Below are 19,853 nucleotides of genomic sequence, written 5' to 3' on the forward strand. Positions count from 1 at the left end.
AACACAAGGAAAAACTGTTGTTCTGCAAGAGATAAGAAATTAATTCTTGGCTGTAAGCATATGAACTGATGGCCAGAGTGTAGAGAAAAAACTGTGGTAATGTAGGCGTGCACGTGGGTGTGTGGTAGTTCATGCTCGCTTATTGCTGAACCATCACAATAGGTGCTTGCTCAAGGACTGTTTCTTTCTGAGCAGCTGAATCACAGTGCCCACGCTGGGGGAGAAGTGCGGGATGCGCCTGAGTCTCCCATCCTCCATCATCATCATCACCACCACGCCGTCATGCTTGGCACGATGAATCGAGGAGGCCCTGCTGGCCCGCTGCCCTCTGCGTGACACATGCATTCAGCGCTGCGGCGGCTACTGTGTGTTCGTGAAAGACATTAAACATGATTGCACTTATTAACGTCACTGCAGGTTTTTGGTTGTCATAAAGCAGATATCAGCATTAGGCTTGCTAATAATTTGGCTGTTGATAATGTAAACTGTGAGCTGAAAAAGGATCAAAACCTGTTTGGAAATCAAACATGAGATTATAGGCTGTCAAACAGCATCTGCTTTAAGGATCACCTACGTATTTGTTGTATGTAGTGTGTGCGTGTGTGTGTGTGTGTGTGTGTGTGTGTGTGTGCGTGTGTGTGTGTGTGTGTGTGTGTGTGTGTGTGTGTGTGTGTGTGTGAATATTAAGTAGAATTAAAATATCCAGTCCTTTATTAATTTATAGTTATATGTAATGTTGTGGAAGGTCCACAAAACAAGTTAGTTCCTGTTAACTTACATTTTATCAGCTATAAACCGTGATCCTTCACAAGCCTCTCTTCTCTCTAAATTTACATAATGCAAAAAAAAAAACAAAGCAAAAGAAAATCCTCTTCAGGCCTTCAGAAATAACTTACTTTGTGTGTATGTTTTATGCTTTTCCATACCAGGGCTAGACTGCCCAGCTCTGACCCTTCAGAGCTCCCGCAGTCTGGATACTCTTTCAGACCTGAAACTACAGCGGCTGGAGGCAGAGCTAGAAGGGGCTCGGCATGAGGCCCGAGGTGCATGTCAGAGGGAGGAGGAGCTAAAGGCTGAATGTGAGAGACTGCAAGAAGAGCTAAGAGAGCTTCAGAACAACCAGAGACAACAGGTCAGTACACAGTACACTGCAGATAGAGTTTAGAGAAGTTTATGAGTTGAATATGAGGTAAAGTAAACCAGAAAGTTTAAGTTCCAGCAGCTTTTTATACAATAAAAGTTCAGAGACAAAACTCTGAAAAAAGCTTCCCATCTTCCACAATATATATCCATATATATATATATATACATATATATATATATATATACAGTGGGGGAAATAAGTATTGGACGTGTCAAAAATTTTTTCAGTAAATATATATCCAATGAGGCTATTCACATGAAATTTTCACCAGACATCAGTATTAACTGAAGAAATCTGGAAATGTAAACAATTCACAACATTAAAGTCCATAAATAAAGTTATGTGTAATAAAGTGGAATGACACAGGAAAAAAGTACTGAACACACTAAGATAAAGCAGTTCTCCAAGGCAAGATAAGGCAAGGAACCAGCTGAAACCTGTAAGTAGTTATACCCCCTATCCGTGCAAATTAATATCAGCTGGCTTAGTAAATTGATGGTCTATAAAAAGGCTTTTCGTTACCAAGGTGTCACACAAGAAACGTCTCATGATGGCTAAAAGCAAAGAGCTCTCCCAAGACCTTCACAACCTTATTGTTGCAAAACATATTGATGGAATTGGATACAGACTTTTTTAAAAAAACTTCTGAATCCTCCAGTAAGCACCACTGGGGCCATTATCCGCAAGTGGAAGCAACATCACTCCGTTATCAACCAGCCATGCACAGGAGCTCCGCGCATGATTTCTGACCAGGGAGTCAGAAGAATAGTCAAAAGAGTAGCCAAGAGCCAAGGACCACTCGGAAAAAGCTCCAGAAACACTTGGAGGCAGCAGGTGCCATCGTCACACAGAAAACAATAGGCAATGCACTCCACTGCTCACGCTCACCCCACAACACTCCATTAATAAATAAAAGGCATGTCGAAGCTCGTTTAAAGTTTGCTACAACTCATTTGGACAAGCCTATGAAATAGTGGAGAGTGTAATCTGGTCAGACGAGAGCAAAATTGAACTTTTTGACTGGAGAAGAAATGGCACTGCACATCACCCTTAAAACACAATGCCCACAGTGAAGTTTGGAGGTGGAAGCATCATGGTGTGTGGCTGTTTTTCATTGCACGGTACTGGCAGACTTCATATAATAGAAGGAACGATGAATGGAGCCCTTTACCAGGAGATTCTTGAGAAGAATCTGCTGCCATCCACCAGCATGATGAAGATGAGATGTGGGTAGGCCTTCCAGCAGGACAACGATCCAAAGCATACAGCAAAGGAAACTCTTAATTGGTTTCAGAGAAAAAAAATCAAGGTGTCAGAATGGCCCAGTCAATCATCTGACTTGAATCCAATTGAACAAGATTTAAAGACAATATGTTTAGAAGAATGGGCCAAAATCACACCTCAATACTGCGGCCGAATAATTTCTTCATACAGGAAGCGTCTTGAAGCTGTCATTACAAACAAAGGCTTCTCCACTAATTATTAAATAAATTTAAGTTAGCGTGTTCAATACTTTTTCCCTGTGTAATTCCCCTTTATTACACATAACTTTATTTATGGACATGTGGGCTTATGGACATTGTTTTGAATTCTTTACATTTCCAGATTTCTTGAGTTATTACTGATGTCTGGTGAAAATTTCATATGAATAGACTCATTGGAAATATATTTACGGAAAAAAATGTTGACGCCAATACTTATTTCCCCCACTGTATATGTGTAAACTGTACTGTAGATTTATTTATGATAATGTTACACTGAAATCTGTTTTGTGCTGCTTTCTGTTATTTTATGCACACCTCAGGATCTTTGCCTAAGATTTTGACTATTATCACTTCACTGGTTCTGTAATTTATTGTAGCTCATTTATTTAAGTGCTTATAATGTTATACCTCTTCTACTAATCAATCCTCAAATTGCTCCATTTTGCTTTAGAGCAAGCTCCACTTCCGGTCGTCAAATTACATATGCTACTACAACTGCACAGTTGAGATTTTTAATAGTTTGGACATCAGCTTCTCTGTTAGCCTGTAGTGAGTTACATTTCCCCAAAACCCACTCTCTGCTTCACAATGCAAAAACGCTTCCATGCAATATTACAGAATTGTATACAGTATTATCTTTAATTTCTGCCACAGTCACTGAGTACATATTCAAGATAAGCACTAGGGTAGTAGCGCTTATTCTATGTAAAGCATGACAGCTCACAGATTATTACACCTTTTTTTATCTGTTAAAGAACAACATGGCTTTAACACTGAACATTTCCAACATTATTGGTATACATTTACCATATTGAGACTTTCTGCACTTGCAACCTTCAAACAGTATTTTTCCAGGAAACAATCACTTCTGCCATAAAATAACTATTTTTAGTACTTGTTTATCTGATTTTTGTCCTCAAGCACCAAAGACCAACAGCTCATTCATTTCTAAATCACTCTAATTCCCCAACATTTCCCCTTTTTTTTCATATAATTTAGGTTTTATATTCCTGTTTAGGTCTTTGGGATTGTGTGCTTCACTAGAGAAGCAACTCTTTACATTACTGAGACACTGCAAAGCTTAAAGTCCTCTCTCCTGAACACTTTCTCCATGCTTACAATAACATCACTACAATAATTCTGCAAAAAATACCATACTGTAATTTTACTTTACAGTAGCATCAATTAAGTTATTGTTGTTACTGTATCTTACCATAATAATCTTTATAGCAATAACTTGTAATCAATCACATTTTACAGTGCCAAACTGGCAAGTCAAATTTAGCATATGACATAACCAACATAAGACACAGAGTTTAAACTAGCCTATACATTAGCCTATACATAGTAACTTTCAGTAACATTCACAATACAAGCAATTCATAATTATTTTAAAAATGTATAATTTTATTGTAGCTCATACCAGAATCAAAACTTCAGTCTTGTGGTATAAAATTGTACCACAGCGGTGGCTTCTGACAAACTATCAACCTTTCACAGGAGTGGCTTAAAATATTCATATCCTTCCTCATGTTTTACATACATGCTAAAAACAGACAAGCCTTCTGCTTTTCTGATTATGTTCTGCTTCCAGAGTTGTTTGCAAGTTTCCTCTTCACAATAGTTTATACCACAGCTCTGTTGATTTCTTGAATCTCATTGGACACAAGATCTTGATTCATTTTCTTTAACATGAAATTGATGAAGGTTTCTCTAATGAGATGTTTATTTAACAGTTATGGAAGGAGTCTCCAGTGTCAGCAGTTTGTAACAGTCAGCCAGTTTTTCATCATGGGAAACTCTAGGACGTAGGAGTTTGTACTTCTGGGTTTCTTGAGAATATCACACGATGTATTTTTGTCTTATAAACTTCAAGAGACAGAAAAAAAGAGAAGCTGGTGTGGGAACGAGTTTATTATAATTGCTTAAGTGATAACAGGAACTAACTTTTCTCACGGACGTTTCAGAACACTATATGTGAGTATAAGCAGTAAAAAAAAAAAAAAAAACATGATTAATAAGAGTAAGTGGTAAGAGTAACTCCACTTAGCATCAGGCTGCAACACATGACCACATTGGTGATTGTTTTCCTATAACAGCATGTCCTTTCATGCTTTATTACTTAGTTAAGGTACATGTGTAACACACAAACTTTAGACAGTGAACAGAACCGTGTTTGTGAGAGGTTTGTGCAGTATTCTGAAAGTATTTCCTATATTCTGTTGGTTTCATCCAGACAGGATCTTTATCCATTATGTATGTACATGTACATGTATTGCACATGAGGCTGTGATATGTGTTTCTTGTGTTTGTATGTGCTGCAGGATGTGAGCTCCACTTGTGCCCAGTGTGACATGGAATGGATAAAGAAGGTGGGAGATGAACAGTAAGTAATTATTTGCACAGTCCTTATTTCAAAGCATTTACTGATATAAACTGCAGTTAATGAGCTTTACAACATTTCCTCCTGAGAGTCTGGCCTTCCGTGTTAATTTGAAGCTTTATTAGCTGTTCACAGTATTCAGGGTTGTGCACAGCATTCACAGTTAGTCAGAGTCTCTGCATCACCCAGTGAATGTTACTTTGAGCAGTAGAGGGCACTGTAGCTTCTGACAAACCTAGGACTTTTTAAACCACCAAGCCCCTGTCAAGGTTTTATTTCAGTGGTTTAAAACATCCATAAATTTACATACACACTGAAAAAAAAATTGCAAGTCTGTCGTTCCTCCGTCAGAGTTGTTTTCTGAGCTCCTCCACTCACCGTTTTCCTCTACCTAACAGCCTGGCATTTGCTGGCTGATGGAGAAAATATGAGAAAATTGAAAGTACGCACTTGACAGAGATGTGTAGTTAGAAACCCACTCCTTTTCCACCTCACTCACCTCAAAATTTTGCAGCGGCTTCCCCTTTCTCTTCGTCTTCTCTGTCTGAATCGCAAAGCCAGTTCTTGTAAGTGCTGGCATTTAATGTAAATGGCCAAAGCTAGTTGCAAGATTTTTTCTAATTTTCCTTGAAATTTTTTTTCTGTGATTGGTGATTTGCTAAAGTTTGTAAAGAAATTCTTAACTGAAATGAGCATTTTCCTGTAAAGCTGTTGAATTTTGCTGAACCTTTTCAGTTGAAAAAAGAAACAAATTAACAGAATAAATCACAGCCAGACAATTCTAATCTAACCATCATTGCAGTAATATTTTTAGCAGTATTTTGTTGGAAGGAAAAAATTGTAAATGATAATAAATTAGACAAAACAATTTATCTGTCAACTTTATAGCATCTCATCGCAAAGTACTAAAGTTGTAGGAGTTATACTGTAGGTTGGTTTAGCTGTTGTAGATGATCTTAAAATATGATTACTGTGTGATATTTATTTACTACAAAAATGTATCTTGTAATAAAACTTTTCTGAAATTGTTGAATCTTGAACTATAAAAAAATCTATTAAAAAAAAGAAATTATATGAAGCCTTTTTTTTTTAAGATAACATATTTTATATGCTTCCTGACCAGGTATTCTGCCCATAATTTTTTTAAAGGAAGCTGTTTGTGCTTGTTTGAAGGAGGCACTTGTGTGTTTGTACAGTAATAATTAAAAAAACAAAAAAAACAAAACATAATTTCATAATTATATACATAACATAATTATATACAGCAAAGGCTTTCCTAATACAGATTGTCTCAGCAGCACACTCTAAGGCCTCCTAGGCACTATAAAATTTCTATTTTTTAACTGATGGACTGGAAAGAGAATATATATATATATATATATATATATATATATATATATATATATATATATATATATATATATATATATAATTCACACACAGTTTGGTTATTTTCTATCATCCGAATGTTCTGTACTGTTTGTATTTGTTCTTTCTCTAGTAAGTGCTTGGTTTTGGTGTGTGAAGAGATTGTAGACTATGAAGTGTGGGCTGTGCTAACTGAGATTGTTGGAAAATTTTGATATTCATGTTTTATTCAGTAATGCAAGATATGTAGCCTGTGAGGCAACATCTGTCAGTGTCAAGTAAACAAAATTTCAAACTTCTAGGTCCAGAGCAAAGGTCATATACAGCTCATGCGGCCCTCTCGAATCAGCTACCCACACACATACATTCTTAGATTCATCCATATCATTTCAAAGGTTCCACAACGCATAAACATGCATGCCCACACAAACCAGGACACATACACACACGCACACAAACATACACATGCACACACATGAAGAGTCATGTTCATGTAAAGATCCACTCTACAGTATAAATCATCTATAGATGATGCACGTGTACTTATGTCTGTACTTAGCAGTATTAGCCTGACAGACAATGTTATTGTGATCATACTAACTTCCTCTGCAGTGCACCATTTTACACATTTATCGGAAGGAGTTCACACTTTCAAAGAGTTCCAGGTGCTCTAAGCTAGAGGTGAAGCAATAGTGAGACTTTTTTAAGACTGTCAGCAAACGTGTGTGTGTGTATGTGTGTGTGTGTGTGTGTGTGTGTGTGTGTGTGTGTGTGTGTGTGTGTGTGCCAAAGTGTGTGTGTCTGTGTGTGTGTGTCGAAGTGTGAAAAGTCACACTTTGTCTAAAACATTAAGCAATGAGTCCCACAGATCCTTTGAGTGTCTCACTATAGACAGTCTGATGACAGAATGAGTTTCTGGTCAGACACCTGTAGCAACAGGAGAGACTCAGAGCCTCTGCCCAGTGTAGTCTGGTATGTGGTTTGCTCAGATGGCCAGGGTAGCAGTGCTGGGACGTGATGAGCAGTACGGTAAGAGTAAAGCTCTAATGCTACAGCGTACAGAATAATAGCAGAGAAGCTTGCACGTTGCATCTTTTTGCTTGTAGGACTAGGAACGTGTATTAATTTACTGTATGCAATAGTCACTAATTATAATGTGACTATTTAAAGACATTAAACTCTATACACAGAATGCCTTGTTGTAATAGCTGTAGTTTGACTCGGTGCTGCACTGCGCTTCCTCCTGACATAGCTATGAAAGTTTGTGACACATTTGCATGAGTAGAGTATGACTGGCTGGTAATTTCACTCCCTAGCATTCTCCTTCACATAGCCTTTTCATGGCCAAATTGTAATGTATATAAGATATTATAAAGAAAGTAGTTTTTATAGTTACTTTATATTCTACAATCACTAAGTGCAGAACAAAACACAATAAAGCATATAGTCCTTAATTCTATTTTAGGTAAAATCTGCTGGGTTTTTTTGTTTGTTTTTTGTATATTGCATGTGACTTTCCACTACTACTGGGAGTGAAAATACTCATGAATATTTGCAGTGCTTAGTTAGTTAGCGAGCTTAACGCCCACTAATTTAGCTCAAGATTTAAGGCTCTGGGTTACTGATCAGAAGGTTCAAGCTACAGCAGTGCCAGTCTGCCACTGTTGGGCTCTTAACCCTCTCTGCCCCAGGGGTGCTGTGTCATGGCTGACCCTGTGCTCTGAACCCAACTTCCTAACAAGCTGGGATATGAGAAGAAAGGAATTTCACTGTGTTGTAATGTATATGTGACAAAGGCTTCTTCGTCTTCTTAATTGAGTTGAATACTCTGCAGGAGAATGTTGGCAGCTGTTTACAGTGCCATAATGAATAATTTCTCAACTACTCTAATTAACCTCCTGTGAAAATACAAGGTTGGAAAGGGGGAAAAAGCGAATGCTATTTTGGTTGCTTGCACTTGCTTATATGCCAAGTCAGTCTAAATTCTCCCCATTGCCTCTTATCTGACACCATCACAGGAGCTATGAGTAAAGAACTGCCTTTTTATTGCAAAGCCCTGGTGGTTTGTGCGAAATTGGTTTGTAAGTGATCAGATAAAGGTGATCTGATGACAGATGGAATTTGTCAGCCGCAGTCTTTCATACTTATCTCCCCCTCTCTTATTTTTATTTTCTTATTGACTTATTTTACAAGTAATCTCAAGCCTAATCTGCAGTACATCTTTGGGTTAGACTTAAAATGAGATAGTGATTCATTTTAGTATATACTGTACTAAGCGGTTAACTGGTAACAAATTTCTGAGTTTTTTTTCACCACCAAAGGGAAGCAAGTTTTTTTTTTTTAAGTGAAAATAAAACAGTGAATTAAATTTCATTTATCTGAACATAATCTGAATAATGTTGTAGCACGTAGTTCACTCTACCGCTGTATTGACAGAGACGTTAAACAAATTAACAATGCTTGTGCTGATGCTTGGTTGCCATGGTGAAAGGAGTCAGTTGGCGTAATACTGACTTTAAAAAGCGTGTGTATGTGTGTGCACATGTGAGTGTGTGCGCGTGTGCATGCTTGTGTGTGTGCGTGTGTCTGTGTGTGTGTCTGTGTGTGTATATGTGTGTGTGTATGTCTGTGTCTGTGTATGCATGTGTGTGTGTGTGTGTGTGTGTGTGTGTGTGTGTGTGTGTGTGTGTGCGTGTGTGCATGCGTGCAAACTAGCACCAGTTCTACTCCTACTAGATTCCTGGAATTAAGTACACTAGCTATGTACAAAGCAAACTTGTGTGATATTTATCTGTATATAATTTCAACACTGCATCACACTGGCACTAAAATATGATGCTTTCAAGGCTATGGTGAAGTTATTCTGTGAAATACAAAATGTTTTAATATGATCTCTAGAAGTCACAAAGATCAACCATATACACCCCTCATTTCTCTCTTTCAGAGTGAATCTGGCTCTGGCCTACACTGAGCTGACTGAGGAGCTTAGCAGGCTACAGGCACTGAGCACCAAACAGACAGAGATTCTGAGGAAAGCCTCACAGGAAGACACTAGCCCAGGTACCAAACACTCATCAAGACTCATTAGTATTCTAGCCTTAATGTACACTGTCACCGGGTGAGACTGTGAAAGAATGGATGATGTTTACTGTGACACATGGCTCATGGCATGCCATGTATTTCCATCATCATTGTGCTCATAATGAGCATCTCTAACAGAGAATTATGTAAATACATCCAAATCGAAATCTACATCCAGATTTCTGCAAAGCTGCTTTGTGACCATGTCTGTTGTTAAAAGTGCTATACAAATAAAATTGAATTGAATAACCCTGATGCTGATATAATAATACCATTCTGTTATATATTGTATATTTCTATAGACTGTTTACTTTGCCTCCTGCTGAAAGCACAAACAACATACTCCTTATCTGTTTAAACTTATGCACCCAACCGCACAACCAAAAATGCTGTTTCCCCTTTGATAAAGGAAACCAGACCAAAAGCAGAAGCAAAGATAGAGAAAAACTGCTACCGATTCAAAGTTGGTGCTAATGCTTTCTGTCAATAGCTGATTGCTATCTCTCCCTTGCAGGAAGCCCCACATATGTGATTAGTAGTCTCTGGTTCAGTCTCTTTTTAGTCAGATCAAAATGAATTAGTTTGATTGTGTATTTTCCATCTAAGTGAAACTGGTTGTTGTTCTACCTATTGCAGTCAAATGTGTAAAGGTTATTTAGAATCAAAGAAATGGTTAGCTGTGATGAAGTTCACCCACACATGATTTGGAAAAATCATGAAGGCTAAAAAAAGAAACACAGGAGAAAGGGGAAGTCATTAAAGACACCAATGTTTCTTTAGAGTGGTGTTTGTGTCCTATGAGTCATTCTAATGAACATTTGCAAATGTGCAGGTTTTTATTAAGTTCCAGTCCTATCATTCGAAACATTAACTGGTTTGAGTAGTAAGACAATGAGCATATTGAGTGCCTTGAGTTTGTTCTTATGCCCTCATACACTTGATCTAAATTACTATGGAGTAGAAATATAACTGAATACAAATGCATTATTCAAATTGAACAAATAATGCATTCTAAATGAATACAAATATTAATTGTCGGTATTCAGGGGGTTTTTTTGCCAGGAAGTTTCACAGGGCTGCTGGGACTACAATCCCACAGTATGCAAGAAAAAATATCCACGACTGAGATAATTTTACTTTCATACTTCATTCTCATTAAGAGCGTGAGTATGGCGGTCTTGGGACAAAGACGATGTTCATTTACCCATTGGAGTTACAAAGTTCTTTCTTTGTCTATCAACAGTGGCTTGCTCCTGTAGCCCAATCAAAACACTGCCTTACATAGCTCCAAAATAAAAAGATATTTTTACAGTATTTCTGACCAAATTGGCCCAAAATTCACAGAACAAAATATGCTTTTATTTATTGAGTTGCCACTTCATATTTCATACAGATAACACATTGTGCACAGGGCAGCATACCTCTGCTGGTGTCTTTAAAAAAAATAATTTAATGAATTTGAAACATACCTTCTGATCTGATACATGTAGATATATATTTTTTGAGCACTAAACAGATACAGATACTGATAGTGGCATTGTGTGCACCTCTACATCTTAGAGATGTCATGACAGAGATAAGAGCTGTGTTGACTATTCAACTTTTGTTCTATTGTCTGTCTTATGTTTAGTTCAACGCCATTCTCCTGTGCCTCACCAGAGGCACTCGCCTGTTCCACAACGACACTCCCCCATCCAACAACGCCATTCCCCCATCCAACAGCGTCATTCCCCAATTCAACAGCATCATTCTCCTATACAGCAGCGTCGCTCTCCAGTGCTGCAGCGTCTCTCCCCGGACATGCACCGCCGCTCTCCCCTGGCCGAACTTAACGATGGTCCTGCTTCCTACACCTGCAGACCCCCTACTCAGCACCTAAGAGCCAGTTTTCAAGGGCGCCGCAGTTACTCCGAAGTTGCAGACCCTTCTGCCTATCAGCGTCCGCCAAGGTTCACCCTTGACCCTGTCTCCACCTTGCCAAAGCCCCGTCCATACGTTGAGAGCTACCACAAACAGCAGCAACAACAGCAACAGCAGCAGCAGCATGGCCATATAATGGCCCAAAGGCGAGGCTCCCAGCCTGGGATTCAGACCATAGGAGGGGAAGGAAGTATGGCTGAATCACCTAGACACAACAGAGAGCTCTCTTTCCAGCATGCAGAATTGTCTCATCTGCATTATGAGCCTCAGCCTGCTCCAGCAACGCTACATACCTCTCCCCAGCCACCACACTCTTCAGAGGATGAGGAAGAGTGGACCTGCCCTCACCCCATCAGTCCCCCGCGGACACTGGGGACTTCTGGCCCCGCCTCCACCATGAGGGGCCCTGCTTCCTGTTCAGCCTTCCCCATCCCATCTCGCCCCAACACCTTAAGCTGCCACTCACCTGGATACCTGCATGCAGAACATGCCCAGTCTTGGCCATCCATTAATGTAAGTAGGCAACCAGTCTCTGTTTGATGACCTGATCTGGTTGTGTATTTAGCCTTTGGAACTGGTAGAACCAGGTACCATTAATGTGCCCTTCAACTTGGCCCCTAAACCTGAACTAGTCTGTGCAAAGGCCTAAAATCACTGGGTGCATTGTATAATGACTGTACTCTATATGCGTGATAGTAGTGTATTTACAGTTTCATAGTTAGTCACAGCGTATGATCGGACAGAATTTGAGTTTTTTCAAAATAATGATTCAAATCCATTTCAGTCTATTAGTATCCATTTCACATGAATGATGAATATTACATTCATCTTTTATTCAATCAACTTCCTTACTCCAAGGGTTCTCATACCTTTTGTGCCCAGCTCGGACATCCTAAAAAAATTGCAACCCTCTCCTTCTGGACTCCCCCTAAATTAAACTATATCAACCTCCATTTCTCTGCACAGGAGATGTGGACAGACCTGAAAATCCATTGGCTGTGTAAACTTCTACTGTTGTATGCACGTTACATTGCTACCACTGCTGCCACTAGCATGTTTTAACATTTTTTACAAATGTCTAGATGACTTTAAACAACTTTGAATCGCTGACCCCTTCACACTACATGACTGGAATGTTATGTGAGCTGTTGTTTGGTGGTGTTAGGTTTTGCACACTACACGATCACTTGCAGACAAGGCAAACATACTACACAATGTTTCACCTGGAGAGATCCCTGCCAGTGCTGTCTATCATGTGACTTTCACTGTTTTATATGGTGAAAATGTAAAGGAAATATTGCCTGGGATACTGGTGCCAATATAAAGTTAGTGAAAATATGCATAGCTATCTTTATATTATGCACTGGCAGGAATTACCTTTTGTTTGTTTTTATTTTTGCTTTTCTTAACAACCATTTGTATATGAAATGCCAGATCATTTCACATAGAATCTTATATAAGCAATATTGCTTTTCTTTATTGTGTATTCTCTCCATATTTTGCCCTCACCCTCCCACACAAATAGATGGATGATTTGTAAACTAGGTAAACTGGTATATTTCTCAGAAGGAAAAACAATTAGGGAATTTGATTGTATACAAGGATGTGTATGTAGACTTGATACCATGAAACTATGATATTTTTAGAGTATGTTATTATACTGTGAAAAATTAATTCCAACTGTATCACCCCTGCATGAATAAATAAAAGTTTTAAATATATTTAAAATGTATTGTATAGAGTACAAATTATGATCATCTGCATACAATATATTATAATAATGTGTGCACTGCATTTGTAATAGAATGTGTATGTGTGCTCTGTCTGTAGCTTTGGATAGAGACAGAGGAGGAGAGTGATGTGAGGAGCTGCCCGCTGTGTCAACTCATCTTTCCTGTCGGTTACCCTGATGATGCCCTAATCAAGCACATTGACTCACACTTGGAGAACAGCAAGATCTGAGACCCATATTCACCACATTGTCTCTTAAACCCAATTTAACACTCATCAGCTGTTCCAACAGTTTTAACTGGATTATTTTTAAATTAAGGGGAGAGTGAGTGGCCATCTGAGGCCAGATCCTCATAACCTGAGGATTAGCAGAGATTATCAGTATGTAGTGTGTTATAATTAGAAATGGCACTAAGAGACGAAGGCTTTACAATACCTTCCAAACACAATGTTGACTTAATTGAATTCTTTCAACTATTGTGTATTTTGATATCAAGCTAAATCTTGGAGTTGTTACAGGCCAACTCTCCTTAGCAGACAATATAACAGTCATATACAGATATGCCGCAATAACCACAGTGTTCATTAGGCTCCAGGTGGACTTGAAAATATGAGGCATTATTTCAATACTGGAGATTTTTGCTGTGCAGGCTCTCTTCTGTTATTTTAAACTAAGCTTCCATGAGCCTACATTGCTTTTTTCAGACCTGTCCACAGAGGCACATCCAAAAGCCACACAGTTACTTAAACTTCATAATGAGTGCTTGAAGACTGTGTAAATTGAGAGAAGATGGTGTCCTGCAGGGCAGAATATCATGGCCATTCCAAAAGTGTCAGTATAGTACACTGGCCGATGACTACATTTGTAAGTGGGTCTAAATTTCAGCACTTTATACAAAACCTTAATATCTAACTTATCTTTACAAATATTACTAACACAAAAGCAAAAAAAAAAATGCAGTATAGATTTTATTTATTTTTAATAATACCAAATGTCCCTTAATTACATCTTAGATTGGTAGAATGTCCCTTTAACAAAACTATACATATAGATGTATGTAGTTCATATTATAATACACGTAATATGTCAACTTGGAACTGCATCTATTGTTTGTCTTCCTGTATACAATATTCTTGAATGAAGGAGCCTAAAGAACATTACCAGGACATAAAATCCATGATTCTAACAACTCCAAGGAAACTTCAGATGCTCAAACCTAACTAATGACCAATGAATATCACTCATACTGGATCATATTAATCATACTTGTGAGAAAGTATGGTCTGAAGGTTTTAAGTTCCTAGATTTAACAAGACTAAATATGATGATATTGCATTTTTCAATACAGCATTTATATGACTTTCACAGTTATTCCATTTACTACACAAACGTAACATTTTTCCTAAAGACTCAGCACTCTGAACCTGACTCATTTTCCAGTGAACTAAACAGTTGATAGTATGGATGCATCTAAGATGTACTTGACAAAATAAGGACCCTTTTTCTGACCAAATTGCAAAGCTGTTGTATGAAAATGCTTTACTTTATGTACTATAAATGTACTTGATCTGTATTTAAAACTATTTAAGTGTATTAAATTGTAAAATCTACTATGTATATATATATAGGTATTTTGAAAGCGCAAAGGAGAGAAAATAGCTTGCTGAAGAGCAAATGGAAAGTTTGCTAACTAAGAATTACATGCGTTGTTTTAATTCTACTCTGGAGGCAAAGACAAGAATACAGTAAGCTATGTTAATTAGCAACATTTCTGGCTATTCTCTCTAGAGCGTGTCCTGTACTGTGAACTCTTTTTGCGATTTCTATTAACATTGTGAATGGCCAGGCCACTTAATATCCCAGTGACCTAATTGTTGAGCTACTAAAGAGAGAAAGTAGAACAGCATGCTCACACCAGTAAAGCCTAAATTACATACCTGAATATAGCTATGAGCAGACACTGGCTGTCACATGGCAAGGGAAGAACAACCAGTCTAAATGCACTGGCAAATTATAAATAGTAAATGCTGAAAGACCTGAAGGCTAAGAAATACACTTTGTATCATGCTATATGAAGAAGACCATATATGCGTGACCAAGAAATTAGATAAACGGTACAGTATGATCATCATCATACACAGACTGGGAAAAACCAGGTTTATATCTTGACTGAAAATAATGAAAAATCAAACATAACATCTTCATATTGGTTAAAGTGCAAAGCCTAATGTTTTTTTTATCTTGTGGCTAGGATGTGCAGGCCGGTGCATGCGCAGGGTGTCTGCTACAAAATCACAAAACAGCACATACAACTCACACATATTTTGAGTCAGTCTAGCACCTTTATCTGCAGTCCTACAGTGTAGAAACAAAATAAAGCTTAAGCCATTATTCACAAGAGTTCACTCAGGAGTTATTTAAAGAGCTATTGCTGATGTTTCTCATCCTTAGACCTGACTTCTCAGAAAAAAAAAATGCAAGCCATCTCTGGATCTTCTTCTCTTCTAGCCCTGTAGTTTTGTGTGTGATTACTTTGTGATATTCTTAAATAACTCAGGGGATAAGACTTTGTGAATATGGCTCCTGTTACCGTGCACTCCAAAATATTGTTCACAGGAACAGAGCGATCACATCTCACGGAGCCAAATCTGTGAGAGCAGAGAGAGCACTAAAGAGTTAGGTAATCATAGACATATTTTTGTGATAGCAAGGAGTGACCTCAAAAATTCTATGAAAAAGAAATGTTCAAAATAAATACATAATGTGTCATATTTTATTGTTTCTGTAAATAAAATGGTAAATAAAATGGAACATGCACTCATTTTGCTTTTGTTTGTCTTTTTTTTAACAGGAATTGATCCATCTATATACAGTATTTACTAGATATAGTATATATGGTATTTGTATTGGAAAAAGACCAGGCAACATTTTTCCAATCTTCAACTGATTTTAAATTCCTGTAGCTTCAGATTCCTGTTCTTGGTTGACAGGAGTGGAATCCAGTGTGGTTTTCCGCTCACCATTTTGAGATGCTTTTCTGCTCACCGTGATTGCAAAGAGTGGTTATTTGATTTACTAGAGACTTCCTGTCAGGTCAAATCAGTCTGGCCATTTTTCTCTGAGCTTTCTCATCAACAAGCCGTTTCCACCTGCAGAACTTCCACTTATGGATGTTTTTTCTTTTTCGCAATCAAAACTCTAGAGATTGCTGTGCATGAAAAGCCCAAGAGCTCAGCAGTGTTTGAAGTACTTAAGCCAGCCCATCTGGCACCAACATCCATGCCAAGTCACTGAGATCACAGTTTGACTCATTCTGATGTTTGATGTGAACAGCTCTTGTTCTATGTCTTTGATTTTATGCATTGTGCTGCTACTACATGATTGGATGATCCTTCATACAATAATTGCATGAACGAGCAAGTCTACAGATGTTTCTATTTTTTAAAAAAATGTCATTGGTATATGTGTGTGTGTGTGTGTGTGTGTGTGTGTGTGTGTGTGTGTGTGTGTGTGCATGTGTGTACTGCATATACAATATATGAAGTAACTGCACTGTACTTCAGTGATAATAGTAGATGCCATAAAGCATTTCTAGAGAAAGGTTCCTCATCAGAGCTGTGCAAGCAAAGTGCCTCTGAGCCTGCAGTTCCAACAGAAAGTTGTACACACATTCTACATTACTGTCTGGTTTGGTTCAATCACCTTCCAGGAGAAGACCAAACTATGATGTGCAGGGAAGATCACTGGCCACACACTACTCACCCACTTTTTTCAGCCACTTTCTTCAGGGTTAGTATACTGGACTGTAAAAATCTCCAGATATGGAAACAGTTTGTAGCTGAGCTGTAGCCCTGTTTAATAATGGACCAGAGAAACTTCATTTATACAAACCCCTGCACTGTGTAAATACTTCACTGTATTCTTACAGCTAGCAACCCCCCCCCCCCCCCCCCTTCCACCCCTGGTGTCTTATTTTTTTCTCCTTTCTCTATGTCTCTGTCAGGCACATACATACCCATGGTTATATGTGCTTTACAGGATGACCCGCCCATCCGTTAACCAAAACCACATTTTCAGAGAAGCAGTGCATACGTTCTCTCTCTCGCTCTCGCTCTCACTCCCTCTCTCTCGCTCTCGCTCTCACTCTCTCTCTCTCTCTCTCTCTCTCTCTCTCTCTCTCTCTCAGAAATACACATATCAAGTATTGATGCTTAGATGCTTAATTAGAAAAGTGCACACACCCAAACCCCACATTCGGTCAAACAGCAAAACATGAGCTCATGAGCCCATAAATAAGATAAAAAGATTTTTCTTTCAAAGAAAAGCGGAAATGTTCCCCACCCTTTACCTCCATGACTACTGCATCAACAAAAACATTATTTTAAAAAAAAAACCCTGCTAACTATGTCAGATATACTGTGAGTATTTCTAGTAGGTAAGCATGAACGTAAAGGATGAAAGAATATGCTTGTCAGCTGAAGAAATAAAAGCGATGCAATAACACAATAATCACCTATTAGTGTTCATTTTAACAATTAATAACAAATGCAAGTCTTTTTTTTAGCTACTTTATAGCTAATTTAATTGGTATTATATCTAGCCCATAACAAAGAAACTTGATTTGTAACACACAGTACATGCTGAGTAGGATCAACCTTCTCAAATGTATATACTATACAGCTACAGCATCATTGTTTCAGGTGAGTCCATGGTTGTGGTGGCATTTAGCACTTGTGAGTCATATAAATGTAACTTTATTGTGGTTTACTTTCTTTCCTGACTGGATGTTTTTTTAAAACAGAGGGGATTTTTGTTTTAGCATAGATTTAGCAAATATACAAAATGTACTAACCTGGCATCTAGGGTAATGGCATGAGGAATATATTCTTAATATATTTAATTAAGAATATAATAATGATTTTTTAAGTTAATAATTTACTTTCAATTTATAATGTGAGCAACATAATGACCTCTTCAAAGTAATCGCATCAGTCAAAATCATAACATCATTAAAAATAAAAAAAATTAATGAGAGAACATAATTTTCATCTTCTAAATATTTCATAGAGGTGAATGTTGTGGGGAAACTAAAATGTACATTTTTCATATCCTCTAATAGATGAGTCATGGAAAACAAAGTTTTAAGCATGAGCTTGATTTTGAACAATATGATTTGAAAAAAACTATTCTAGTGATAATATTTCAAGCTAAAATGTACTTATTACGGGCAGGGACAGGCAAAAAAAAAGCATTGTTTTCTAAGTGCTGTAGCTACGTTTATCAAAGTTTTAAGTTATTTATTGAAATATGCACATAGTTTATTGTGAAGGACACGTTACCTATATTTCTAATGTGTTTTGCTTTTACTTTACATGATTGCCATTCAAATGACATGAAATATGTTGGCATTGAGGAAATTGTCAGTGATCTTTTAGACAAATATTGACATTTTGAGAGGCTCTTAATTTGTTATGACAAGATGCAGCTAATTGGGGCACATCTGAATTAGATCATATTTACCTCAGTAAAAGATAGATTATGGAGAATCAACTAATATTAAAATGGAAAGTCAAAATGAATAAAAAATAGATAGATAGATAGATAGATAGAGAGATAGATAGATAGATAGATAGATAGATAGATAGATAGATAGATAGATAGATAGATCAAATTAAATGTAAAAATTCCAACAACATAAACCAAGGTACCACAGACTGCGTAACAAAAATATAAAAGCAAACAACAATGACCAATTTTTCATAAATATTTTACAACCCAAATGAAAAAAGTTCCTATTACTTTAATATACCCCAGGTATTATAAAACAGTAAATAAAAATGATTATGTTAGTAAAACTAATCCTGAAATTAGATAACTATGACTCAAGATTGCATTTATATTTTCTAGTAAATCTTCCAAAAGTATATGACAAACTTTTACTTTATATTCCAGGAACAAACAATATAGTTTCCTTTTCAAGTAAATAAAGAAATATTACAGGGTGTTAAAGCATTTAACACCTCCCTTTTTCCTGTGTTGTGGTTTTCTTCACACATTCATTCAGGGCCAAATTTCCCAAAAGCATAATAAAGTTAAGATCATCTTAACTGGAAGAGAGAGAGATAGAGAGAGAGAGAGAGAGAGAGAGAGAGAGAGAGAGAGAGAGAGAGAGAGAGAGAGAGAGAGAGAGTTCAGTGTAATGCTCACTCTACCATTTGGCAATAATCTTTACAGTGCAATGCTTTTGGGAACCTCAGCCCAGGTCACATGAACTCATATAGTAAGTACACAAAGCATCCATCCATCCATCCATCCATTTTCTATACCGCTTATCCTTCAGGGTCGCGGGGAACAATCACACACACATTCACAAACATTCATACACTATGGACACTTTGGACATGCCAATCAGCCTACCATGCATGTCTTTGGACTGGGGGAGGAAACCGGAGTAGCCGGAGGAAACAGGAGTACTCGGAGGAAACCGCCACAGCATGGGGAGAACATGCAAACTCTGCACACACAGGGCCGTGGCAGGAATAAAAAACCCGAACCCTGGCGGTGTGAGGCGAACGTACCTACCATGTACACTAAGTACACAAAGCAATAAATTAATTTATTTGTGGATTGTTCTGGTATTCACACATCCTGATGACATCTACAGATGTTTTATCAAGGTGAGATCATGTTAATACACCATGGTAGTAAGTTAACTAAGTAACGATCCATGCAAAAGTAAAC

General features: G+C 37.7%; 1 protein-coding gene across 2 annotated transcripts in view; it reads left to right on the top strand.

Annotated features, from left to right (window-relative positions):
- The window catches only part of tbkbp1 (TBK1 binding protein 1), a 58,481-nt gene extending 42,548 nt beyond the window's left edge, over positions 1-15,933 (top strand). For both annotated transcript variants that reach the window (XM_017482576.3, XM_047159460.2), the window contains 5 exons: positions 930-1,132; positions 4,953-5,014; positions 9,324-9,439; positions 11,091-11,893; positions 13,211-15,933. In XM_017482576.3, the coding sequence (XP_017338065.1) occupies positions 930-1,132; positions 4,953-5,014; positions 9,324-9,439; positions 11,091-11,893; positions 13,211-13,342 (1,316 nt within the window). In that variant the 3' untranslated portion in view covers positions 13,343-15,933. The remainder of the gene's footprint in view (positions 1-929; positions 1,133-4,952; positions 5,015-9,323; positions 9,440-11,090; positions 11,894-13,210) is intronic.
- Positions 15,934-19,853: the final 3,920 nt, after the last annotated feature.

This window comes from Ictalurus punctatus, chromosome 13, assembly GCF_001660625.3.
Source record: "Ictalurus punctatus breed USDA103 chromosome 13, Coco_2.0, whole genome shotgun sequence".
Lineage (NCBI taxonomy): Eukaryota > Metazoa > Chordata > Actinopteri > Siluriformes > Ictaluridae > Ictalurus > Ictalurus punctatus.